The 12,726-nt window shown below is 38.5% G+C and overlaps 1 protein-coding gene across 3 annotated transcripts in view; it reads left to right on the top strand.

Moving 5' to 3' along the window:
- The window catches only part of dlgap2a (discs, large (Drosophila) homolog-associated protein 2a), a 1,338,703-nt gene that overhangs the window by 1,081,502 nt on the left and 244,475 nt on the right, over positions 1–12,726 (top strand). For all 3 annotated transcript variants that reach the window (XM_039747697.1, XM_039747699.1, XM_039747698.1), the window contains one exon: positions 7,768–8,825. In XM_039747697.1, the coding sequence (XP_039603631.1) occupies positions 7,768–8,825 (1,058 nt within the window). The remainder of the gene's footprint in view (positions 1–7,767; positions 8,826–12,726) is intronic.

Genomic DNA, 12,726 nt, shown 5'->3' with positions numbered 1-12,726 from the left:
AGATCTCAGCTTCATGCAGAGTGTTGACATTCTCATTTGTCTTAAAAGGAAATATAACATGTTTTTCTTATGTCATGTTGCAGTCATGACCAACAGCTAATGATTTAGTAAGGCATTCAATTGGGGTAAAAAAGAAGTCATTATTAGGGAAATGTTGCTTGCTAACTCAAAAAGCAAAAGTATAAATTAAAATTTGAATCACTTTTGCACTGCAGTAACTTTATATTATGTTACTGCAGTGCAGATATTTTAAGTTAATATGAGTTACAGTATTGGGAGCATGGGCAGCTGCTCAGCATGGCATCTTGTTGGGGATAGCATAGGGCGTCTGCACCAAAAAATGCAGATTAATGATTATAGCCTGAGTTGATCAGTTCATTGGGGCACAGTTTATCAAAGTTAAAGGCCAGGCAGTCAGCACACTAAGTAGTGCGGCCTCTGTAAAGGTTCCAATTATGTAACTGAAGAGGCACATACTTTGTACACTGAGAGGGAACACCATCCCCAAACCCCCGGCATCCCCAGTCATCAAAGTCTAAGATTACTTTTGCATGCTGGCACCCAGTGGACATCATATCAAAAAGGTAAGGGGCAGTAACTCCATAAATTCCATGCTATGTACACAGAGGGGTGCTGTTTTTGTAAGCCCCTGATCATTGAAGTCTAATAGTAACTAACTGCTAAATTAAAAAGTATCCAAATCCAACATTACCACTTATAAATTTGTGCACTAATTTTAATTTATTTTACAGTGTTTTGATTTATGGATGTGCTCTCATTCTCACCTGCCCCTTCCTAAAAAAGATGTACTTGCCATCCAGCAGCTGATCGAGCAAAGAGGAGGTAAAAAAAAAAAAAACTATATTTGTTTCCCATTGAGGGGTTTCAGAAGAGTGACTGCATCTCCTTGGGGTGCGTTCAGCCCCCCTGTTCACAACGTGAGCGGTAGACTGGCCGCAACTGGGGGTTGGGTTTGCTCCCCTAGTGTGTGTGTGTATATATATATATATATAGTAAAAATGAAGCGACTCGACACACGTAAAAAAGGTTTGGGGCAGCCACCTGTATAATATTCCTAGCTGCAAAGGATTCTTTTAAGTTCATGCAATGATGTTGCCAGTACGGAGTCCAAAACAGAACTTATCAAGGTTTGAAAAGATGGCTGTTTTAAATGGTCAAACAGGAAGTGACGTATGTTAACTGGAAGTGATGTAGGTTGACTGGAAGTGATGTTTCTCTGACATCAGTCTGGGAGCCGGAAATGGAAGTGACAATCATCTGGGTGCCGGAACTGGAAGTGACGTTTTCCTGGGCGCCGGAACTAGAAGTGACGTTCTTGATTCAGATAGGTTTTCCCACAGCTGGTCTGTAGAGATAGCAAGAGAAGGTTTAATGCACCCCGCCCTCCCCTGGCCTGGCGTGGAATTGCCATTACTTGGTCCACACAACGTTCTCCTATTCGCACGTGTGTGACATGGCCCCCCCCTCAGCCCAGACCTATCGGGTTGGTCGTACCAGTCCGAGAAGTCGTGGCATCTAGAAAGGGCATCGGCATTGGCTTGCAGAACACCTCAGCGATAAACGACCGAATACTTGTACGGCTGTAGATCCAAAAACCACCTCGTGACCTGCAGATTGGACTCCCTGTGCAAGGCCATCCACTGTAAGGGTGCATGGTCCGTCACAAGAGTGAATTCACGTCCCAAGAGGTAGTATCTCAGCTGAGTAATCGCCCATTTAATAGCCAAGCCTCCCGCTCCACTGCCGCATACCTAGTTTCCCGATCCAGCAGATTCCGGCTCAGGTACAGAATGGGGTGTTCAACTCCATCGACGCTCTGGCTCAGCACGGCTCCAAGACCTGTGTCCGAAGCGTCCGTCTGGAGAATAAAAGGTAAAGAAAAATCTGGTGCCTTTAATATAGGAGCTGACGTAAGGGCCAGTTTCAGGTCACTAAATGCAGCCTCTGATATCTCATCCCATACCACATGAATAGGTCGACCCTTCTTTGTGAGGTTTGTCAAGGGCATAGCTCTCTCGGAAAACCGGGGTACAAACCGGCGATAGTAACCCGCTAAGCTGAGAAATGCTTGAACTTGCCTCTTGGTTATCGGACGGGGCCAATTTACAATGGCATCTATTTTAGAACACTGTGGTCTCACCATACCCCGGCCCACTAGATAGCCTAAATATTTGGCTTCGACCAACCCAAAGTAACATTTTTTCGGGTTGATACGAAGTCCAGCTTCTGCCAGTTTCCGCAATACAGCTTCAACCTGCAGTATGTGTTCCTCCCAGGTGTTGGAATAGATGACAACGTCATCCAGGTAGGCAGCACTATATGAATTATTAGGACGGAGCACTTTATCCACCAGATGTTGGAAGGTCGCAGGTGCCCCATGTAATCCAAATGGGAGGACACGATATTGCCAGTGACTGCTAGGGGTGCTGAACGCTGTCTTTTCCTTGGCATGTCCTAACCGCTCGAGGAGGTCATCCACTCGCGGCATCGGATAGGCGTCAAATTGGGAGACTTGGTTAAGCCAACGGAAGTCATTGCAAAACCTCCAGCTTCCATCAGGCGTACTGACCATAACGATAGGACTGGACCAGGAACTATAACTTTCCTCAATCACACCTAGCTCCAGCATTCTTCTGATCTCCAACTCCACTTCAGCCTTTTTTGCCTCGGGAATTCTGTATGGGCGTTCTTGGACTATAACCCCAGGTTTCGTCACAATGTCATGTGCAATCAGGGAGGTCCGACCTGGTTTTTCACTGACTACCTCAGGGACAGACAGGATAACTGCTTCGAGCTCCTGACGTTGTTGGCGAGTCAAATTATCTCTGAAATTAAGGTGTAATTGATGAGCGAAGAGAGAGCAGAGCTGTCCGGAGGAGGCTTTGGAATCCCTGTCCTTCCACGGTTTCAGCAGATTGACATGATAAATCCACTCGCTGGGTCGACGATTTGGTTGTTTCACCAAATCGTCGACCAGCCCCTTCCTCTCCTTAATTTCATAAGGGCCTTGCCGATGAGCCCAACGGGAACGGGGAAGACGTTTCCACAAGGGGGGAAAAAGAAAATAAAGACCTGTGCTTTGAACCTGTGTCTTACATCTGTCTGTGTCAACGCTGGCCTTTACAATATATATATATATATATATGTATGAACCTTTTATAATATACTCACCATATTATGCATATATCAAATTGGCTAAATATTTAAAATATTTTTTATTCACATAATAATTAATATATACTTTTCATTTGTTGTAAACGTATGAATTGAATTGAATCAGCAAAATGATACCAGCATGCACAAATATAAAAATATACAATTTAATAAACTAAAGGCAAGGTGGCATTAAATGAAAAAGAAACATTGGTTTTAGGAAAACAGTGCTTTTGTGGTTCTTCTCCCATAAAGAAAGTACAACTGACAGAACTATTCAGATTGACTTCTCTTTCCCTAATTGAACAGCAAAACAGAATATAGAGCCGTGGACAAATTTGTTGGTTCTATTACTGCAATTGAAACATGATGTATACTTTCTGAAAAATGGTTAAATGAAAAGCAATTACCCCATGTATATTGCACCTGCATGCCTTTGATATATCATTGAGTAAAGCAAAACAAGTATGAAAAAAGAATGTGTGAATGAAGAGTGAAGTGAAAGTGAATAAATATGATAACCACGATGACAAGTCAACACATAATAATTTAAATGCAGCATGAAACGACCCACAGAGGAACAGGCTAAGGTAAATTAAAGGGTCTCATTCTTATTTTAAGTTCTGAGATTGACAGCACATCCATCACATTTGTTAGCAGATCACTGCACAGTCTAGAGTCCTTATAACTAAAGACTCTGCTGTCTACAGTAATTATGTTTATCCTTGAAATGATTTAATAACATACATCCTGTGTTTGGAGAGTACACTCTAGTGCATAAGCATCTGTAATTTCAGCTACAGTAGGTAAATGGAATGTGAATGATTCCAAGCATTCTAAATTATATGGAGGATTTTGAAAACTGCTCTACACCTAGTCAATGTAAAGACTTAAGAACTGGAAGAACACAATCATTTCACTGTGTGCGGGACTTGTACTTGCTACAAGAAGTTTTGTCAGAAGATAAAACCATGTTATTTATTCATACACTATTTTATCTTAATTCACTAAGAATAAAAGTTTACATTAGGCTTACTAGAATATTAGAGGTGTCTTTGTTTTAAAATGAATGTCATTGCATAGTTCCCTAACATTACTGTAGATGGTTCAGCTTTATGATTCCTGAAAAAAAATCATTTTTATAGGGATATACTGATCTAATTGACTGAAAGGAATTGTGAATTCCTACATTATACTGGGCATTTCAGACTTATCACTATCCAAATTTTGCCGACATCATTTTAAGCAGTTCATAAATATGCTGCTGTTACATATTGGGAGTACAAAATATGAGGGAAGGGCTTTGCCTCATTTTAACTGCAATATACACAAAACAATACTTATTCTCTATATATAAAGTGCTAAGACATCCATCCAGCATCCATGTCATGTAATGTAATTTTGTCTAGCGTCCACAAGAGGACAGGAATATCTGTGCATTACATTGTCCTACGTTCACTATAGGGCTGGAACGTATTGTGAAGAAAGGCAACAAAAAACACCAGGAAAGAGGGATGTAATGGCTAGAAGGCCCATTGAAAGAATACAAGATGTACAAAGAAAAAGGGATGTAGTGCATATCCAGTGAACAACATGATCAAAACAGACGGACTTAACAATTGTAATATTATGCCTATTTTAACACAACTGGCATTTAGTTAGGCTTGTAAAACACAAAACAGATTTAGAATATGAACACGTCTGGAAATTAGAAACAGTAAAATATTTCAAACATTGCTTGAGATCATTAAGATATAGGTTCTACCAAGATAGGTTAAAAAGTAACATGTTGGCTTTGATTCCAGTTTAATTTATTTCAAATATCAAAAAACAGCTTCTCTCTTTTCTGTATTAGGCTGTAGATTTGGTAAGGTCCTGTTGTAGGAGTATGGCAGTAAGCACACAAAGGGTATCTACTGTATTTAGGTACTTTTGTTGTTTATGCACCATCACTAAGGGAATACTTGTCATTATAAAATCATTTATTTATTACATATTGTGCCATATGAGGCTAAAATGCTGCACTTTATCTTTATAGGTAAGGTTTAATTTCAAAGAAAGCACAGTTTCCTACAAACAGTAGCCAGAGAGATATGAGATCGACTGTCTGAACATGCAACACTTACATATCACAGTAAAAAAAATGTATTAAAGTGTCACTGTTGTTAATACCTTGACTTTCCTCTCAGTTACGTGACATTTTCTGTCTCACCAATGATACAATGGGAATGATGTCATTGGACTTCCCTTGGTGGATAAACAATACACTTCCTTGTGGTTCTTGCTAGCTTAGTTTATAAAACAAGCAGAGAGGTTTGTTTCACTTTATCTTTGATTTCATGGCTACTCCTTTTTGGTTCTCCCTTTTAATTTAGTACTTGGTTTATTTTCGTGTTTTCAGTTCTGACTGACCTGTCTGACTTCACTCTGGATCTTTGTCCATTCATTTTCTGGTGCCCTTAAAGTTTACAATAGCCTTCATGTACCTGAGAGTGCATATACATATACATACATTGCATCCGGAAAGTATTCACAGTGCATCACTTTCTCCACATTTTGTTATGTTAAAGCCTTATTCCAAAATGGATTAAATTCATTTTTTTCCTCAGAATTCTACACACAACACCCCATAATGACAACGTGAAAAAAGTTTACTTGAGGATTTTGCAAATTTATTAAAAATAAAAAAACTGAGAAATCACATGTACATAAGTATTCACAGCCTTTGCTCAATACTTTGTCGATGCACCTTTGGCAGCAATTACAGCCTCAAGTCTTTTTGAATATGATGCCACAAGCTTGGCACACCTACCCTTGGTCAGTTTCGCCCATTCCTCTTTGCAACACCTCTCAAGCTCCATCAGGTTGGATGGGAAGCGTCGGTGCACAGCCATTTTAAGATCTCTCCAGAGATATTCAATCGGATTCAAGTCTGGGCTCTGGCTGGGCCACTCAAGGACATTCACAGAGTTGTCCTGAAGCCACTCCTTTGATATCTTGGCTGTGAGCTTAGGGTCGTTGTCCTGCTGAAAGATGAACCGTCGCCCCAGTCTGAGGTCAAGAATGCTCTGGAGCAGGTTTTCATCCAGGATGTCTCTGTACATTGCTGCAGTCATCTTTCCCTTTTTCCAGACTAGTCTCCCAGTTCCTGCCGCTGAAAAACATCCCCACAGCATGATGCTGCCACCACCATGCTTCACTGTAGGGATGGTATTGGCCTGGTGGTGAGCGGTTTCCTCCAAACGTGACGCCTGGCATTCACACCAAAGAGTTCAATCTTTGTCTCATCAGACCAGAGAATTTTGTTTCTCATGGTCTGAGAGTTCCTCAGGTGCCTTTTGGGAAACTCCAGGCGGGCTGCCATGTGCCTTTTACTAAGGAGTGGCCTCCGTCTGGCCACTCTACTATACAGGCCTGATTGGTGGATTGCTGCAGAGATGGTTTTCCTTCTGGAAGGTTCTCCTCTCTCCACAGAGGACCTCTGGAGCTCTGACAGAGTGACCATCGGGTTCTTGGTCACCTCCCTGACTAAGGCCCTTCTCCCCTGATCGCTCAGTTTTGATTGCCGGCCAGCTCTAGGAAGAGTCCTGGTGGTTTCGAACTTCTTTCCATTTACGGATGATGGAGGCCACTGTGCTCATTGGGACCTTCAAAGCAGCAGAATTTTTTCTGTAACCTTCCCCAGATTTGTGCCTCGAGACAATCCTGTCTCGGAGGTCTACAGACAATTCCTTTGACTTCATGCTTGGTTTGTGACATGAACTATAAACTGTGGGACCTTATATAGACAGGTGTGTGCCTTTCCAAATCATGTCCAATCAACTGAATTTACCACAGGTGGACTCCAATTAAGCTGCAGAAACATCTCAAGGATGATCAGGGGAAACAGGATGCATCTGAGCTCAATTTTGAACTTCATGGCAAAGGCTGTTAATACTTATGTACATGTGCTTTCTCAATTTTTTTTTATTTTTAATAAATTTGCAAAAAACTCAAGTAATCTTTTTTTACGTTGTCATTATGGGGTGTTGTGTGTAGAATTCTGAGGAAAAAAATGAATTTAATCCATTTTGGAATAAGGCTGTAACATAACAAAATGTGGAAAAAGTGATGCACTGTGAATACTTTCCGGATGCACTGTACTGTATATGTATATACAGTATATGCATAAATTGTAAAGTGCACAGTGCAAAATCTGGGTTAATTCCTGTCTTCTAATGTGATGTAATGGTAAGATTACACTTCCTTATGAACCGCAAAATAGTTATGGAAGATGGATGAATCAACCTTAATAAAAGAATTCGTCTCTGTGTGTCTGTCTGATTGCTATGTCTTTGTCTTTCCAAAAGATGGCACATCACAAATATTAACAATGCTTTTATGAATCCTGTACCAAATGGCATATAACAGAAAGATGTATTACATTGTGCTCCGCAACGTTAATGCTGAGGTCTGTGTTGATTAGATTTCAACGAGCCTTAGACGGCACAGATTTAAAAGAGAGAAAAATATTATTTTAAACACACATAACATGTCTTTAATTCTGTAACTTATGATTTTTTTAATGATTCCCTGTCTTTTTGTTTTTGACAGACCAGCAATATTCATGGTCGCCTTCTCAGCACTTCAATGAAGAAAGATATTCACCTGCACCAAGGAACATGAAAGGTTTATCTGGGAGCAGAACGCAGCCACAACTTAGTTCAGGACACACTTGTGGCTTAGCAGAGTGTGAACATTCACATGAACACCTCCATCATGGCCAGGATTCCAGGCAATCATATTTACTTAGTCCCACTGACAGCTGTCAAATGGACCACCATCGTTGCTCCCCTCGCAGCTCTATCCACTCTGAATGCATGATGATGCCCATGGTGATGGGAGATCATGTCTCTAGCAGCACTTTTCCAAGAATGCACTACAGTTCTCATTATGACACAAGAGATGACTGCGCTATGTCTCATGCTAGCAGTAAGATCAACAGAATTCCAGCTAATCTTTTAGACCAGTTTGAAAAACAGCTTCCCCTGCATCGAGATGGATTTCATACACTGCAGTACCAGCGAACATCCACCACAGAACAACGCAGTGAAAGTCCCGGAAGAATACGGCATCTTGTGCACTCAGTACAAAAACTTTTTACTAAATCTCATTCTCTGGAAGGGTCTTCAAAAAGTAATATGAATGGAACAAAGGGAGATAGTAGAAGTGATAGCCACCATCATAGCCATCATTCTAAACATGGGAAAAGGAGTAAAAGTAAAGAGAGAAAGCCTGATTCAAAACACAGATCAGGAATGACAGGCTGGTGGAGCTCAGATGACAACTTGGACAGTGATAGCACTTATAGGACACCGAGTGTCATGAGCAGGCATCATGTAGACCATATAACTCACTGTTATCCAGAAACCATGCAGGGACATTTTGGTGACCTTACTCTAAAGACTTCAAAAAGTAACAATGATGTGAAGTGTTCTGCCTGTGAAGGGCTGTCAATGACTCCAGAAGGGAAGTTTATGAAAAGAAGCTCCTGGTCGACACTAACTGTAAGTCAAGCTAAGGAAGCTTATCGGAAATCATCGCTGAATTTGGAAAAGCCTTTGGTGCATCAGGATATTAAACCGCCTCTTAGGCCATGTCATTATCTTCAGGTAAGAACCCTTTCCATTCTCTTTATTGGAATATGGCATCTTATATTTAGTTTTGACAGTGGCAAACATGAGCAATTGCTACCAAAAAAGATTAAAATTGTTGCGCCAAAGATAAAAAGAAAACTACTACACAGATATTGGTAACGGTTGTGGATTATTGACAAATATTCCTTTGCTGTAGAGAAGTGAACCATGTCAGATATCCAAACGTGCTTGGCTTTTGTGTCTAGTTTAATACTTGTTAGCAGTTTAATTCATAATTATATAAGCTTTAATTAATTTTTACTAGTGAAAATTTAAATATGTCATATCCAGAATAATTTGTCTAGTCAAAATATTAATTGCAGCCATGTTACTGCCTAGTGAGAATGTGAAGTAGATGTATCTTTATTGATATTCTTTTTACAACTCCATGACTTTTTTCATTCACTTCTATTAAACTTTCAGTTTGAAATATCTTTAATTATATTTCGACTTTGCAACTTAGAATTGTAAGTATTTTCAATTACATTTTTGTTGCATTTTGTTATCTAGTTAAAATTGTATTTTAGATATCTAGTACTACACTTTAGATATCTTTCATGCAAAAATATGTACATTTACATTTTTTATATATAATTTTATTGATTTTGTTTAAAAACAAAATTCCTTACAATCATATCAAACAATGATAATTCAACCACCATCTGAGAGAAAGAGAGCAGAGATGACTAAATCTTAAAAAAAAAAAAAAAAACTAGAATGGCCCTTTCTCCAATATAAATGCTAATTCTCAGATCTGATTAATTAGATCTTGCCTTATTCTAAAAAAGTTTTGAATAGATCCTTTAAATGAGAATTTAATTTTTTCCAATTTCAATTAGTGTAGAATATCAGTTCCCCACAGACTTATAACAAGTGGACTGGGATTCTTCCAGTGAAGCAAGATAAGAAGGGTACATTCAATAAGTGTGGTTTAAGCAGTGTGAAGGCTCGGGGGCACAAGTAAGTCCCAAACATGAACACACCAACAAAGTCTCAGATACAAATAAAGGGTGTTTTATTACAAATACCTTTATAATAACAAGCACAAAAAAATCATGTCTTCTCTTTCTACTCCTCTCTTCCCTCTACTGCACTGCTCTCCTCCAATCGAATGTTGCCTTCCTGCCTCCCAGCTCCAACTCGCCTGGACAAGGCAGTGCGATCCCTTTTATTGAGAACCTGAGAGTACTTCCAGTGCTAGGGTTTTTGCCTGTTGGAAGCACTTCCGGGTCTTATGGAAATCCCACATAACAGTGATACATCTCCCTACATTGTCCTTTTGCAGCACCCATGGACCCCAACATTAAGTATTATGTAGGTTTGAGAGGGTAGAAAAAAGTGACTATCATGTAAAGCTGCAACAGATAAGAACGTCTTTGTCTTAAAGTGCTTTCTACATCGGTTCCGGTTTTGAGTGAATGATGAACAATTGGATTATCAGTATATTGATGACAGTTTATATTTTGTAAGTAGGGTATATAAAGAAGTACAGCAAGATTTTATTTCTACTGCAACCAGGCTTGTGTATATTCACCAATTAGTGTCAATGTCCAGGTCTTCATAGCATGTATATTTGCAGTCTAGTAATAAAATTAAAAGTTATGTAGTGCCATTTCCCCTTCTGCTTTATGTCATTGTAGAGTCGTCCTCTGAATGCACAGATGTTTCAACTTTCAAATAAATTAGGTTATAATTGAATCTAATTTCTTAAAGAATGATTTGTTAATGTGTATGAGGATGCTCAGAAATAGAAATAGAAGCCTGGGAAGGATGTTCATCTTACCAATATTGATTCTCCCTTCTAATGTGAGATGGAGGGTAGATAATATGTTCTCGTTTTGTTTATTTTTTTCCATGCAGAAAGCAAAACTTTGTTGAAAAAGATGTTTAGATTTACTTGTGATGTTTACCACTAGGTATTTAAACCAATCCAGTAAAATTATTGAGTAGGTGTCTAGTCTAATATTGTGTGCTAGAGCATTCCCTGGAAAAAAGACACATTTATTCAAAATAATTTTGAGTCCAGATATCTTTTGAAATTCTGCTAGTGCATTGAGGACTACTGGTACAGAAGTTTATGGGTCTGATATTTACAGTACCATATCATGTGCATTCAATGATAGTTTCTATTCACATCCTTCTCTGGTAATCTCCTGTAATTCATTTCAGAAGTGAATGCCAATGCCTCAATGGTGATTGCAAAATCAGTGTTGATGTGGTCTTTCTTGTTGATAGATAGATAGATACTTTATTAATCCCAAGGGGAAATTCACATAATACAAACATGCACATGCACATATATTTGGGCCAAACCCAAATTTGTGCAATGTTCTGAATAGGTAGTCATAGTCAAATGCTTTTTCTGTGTCCAAAGATAAGATCTCTGGTGTGTTAGATTTAATGGGTGGGTATATTACATTAAACAGACACAGAAGGTTTGAAGCTGTCTGTCTTTAATAAACCTGGCTTTGTCTTGTGATATTACACAGCAAAGCTATTTCTCAGTCCTTCTAGCTAGTAGTTTGGAGAGTACCTTTACATCATTAGTCAGAAGTGAAATTGATTTGTATGATGCATATTGTAATAAGTCCCTATTTTTTTGGAGGGAGATGGTAATTAAAGCTTGTCGAAAAGTTAGAGGTAGAATGTTGTTGTGTTTAGCTTCTATAAATGTTGCTAATAGTAGTGAAGCTAACTTATTTGATTTTTTTTTTTTATAAAATTCATCTAGGTACTTCAGGGCTTGCTGATTTCCCACATTGAAGTGAGTGTATATCCTTTAGTAATTCTGAGAGTGTCAGAGGTTTATCCATTTCCTCTGTGCTAAGAGTATCTAGCTATGTTATTTGTAATGCCTCAAAAAACTCATTATATTGTGTCTTATCATCTTTAAACTGGGTAGAATATAAGGAATTAACAGTACTTGCTAAATGTGAAGGTTATATTATTATCTTCATTTCTGTTTGTAATTTCTATTATTACATTGCAAACTTTCTGTTTGTCAATTTGCTGAGCTAAGATCCTATTAGCCTTTTCTTTGTGTTCATAATAATGATGTCACGATTTAAAGATGAGCTGTTCAGTTTCTATAGCATTGAGGAGGTTAAATTATCATTGCAGAACCCATCTTTTCCTATAAAGTGCCTCATTTGGAGACCGACCATATTCTTGTTTTGGTAATTTAATTGATTAATTCTGATGCCTTCTTGGTTTCCAATTTATTTTTGTGCTCAGAGATGAATTATGTACAATTCTCATCAGCTAATAATAGGTTATGACACCAGTTACAAAATGAATATGTAGGGGGCATAGTGATTTAAGCTCAATGATCAGAGGGACGTGGTTGGAGATAACAATAGCGTTGTACTTACAAAATTTGATAGTGGACAATAAATTATTATCAATGATAAAATTAACTGTCGAGTAACTGTAATGTACTGGTGAGATGAAGGCATATGCTCTAGAGTTTGGATTTAAAAATCTCCATGTGTCTGATAAATTATGATCCACTAGTAAGTGTGTGATTATTTGTGCAGTATTAGATCCTATCGCTACTGTAGTTGAAGACCTGTTCAAGTCTGAATTTAAAATACAATTAACTGTTCACATTAGGAATACATGCAAACATATTTTAGATGAAATCTCTTATCATCCACATTAGGTGTGTAAATACAGTATTTATCAAAATAACGTTAGATTGAAATATTACCCATATCGCCCATTAGGATGAGATACTACATCTGATATTACAGATGAGATTATTTTGTGTATTAAGATTCCCACACCTTTAGTTTTTTTGTATATCTAGAGTGAAAGGCTTGTCCAATCCAATCTCTTTGCAACTGAAACTGGTCCTTACTTATTATGTTAGTCTCCT

This window comes from Polypterus senegalus, chromosome 3 (genome assembly GCF_016835505.1).
Source record: "Polypterus senegalus isolate Bchr_013 chromosome 3, ASM1683550v1, whole genome shotgun sequence".
NCBI lineage: Eukaryota > Metazoa > Chordata > Cladistia > Polypteriformes > Polypteridae > Polypterus > Polypterus senegalus.
Note: the sequence above shows the minus strand (reverse complement) of the source record. Positions and strands in the feature narration are given on the sequence as shown.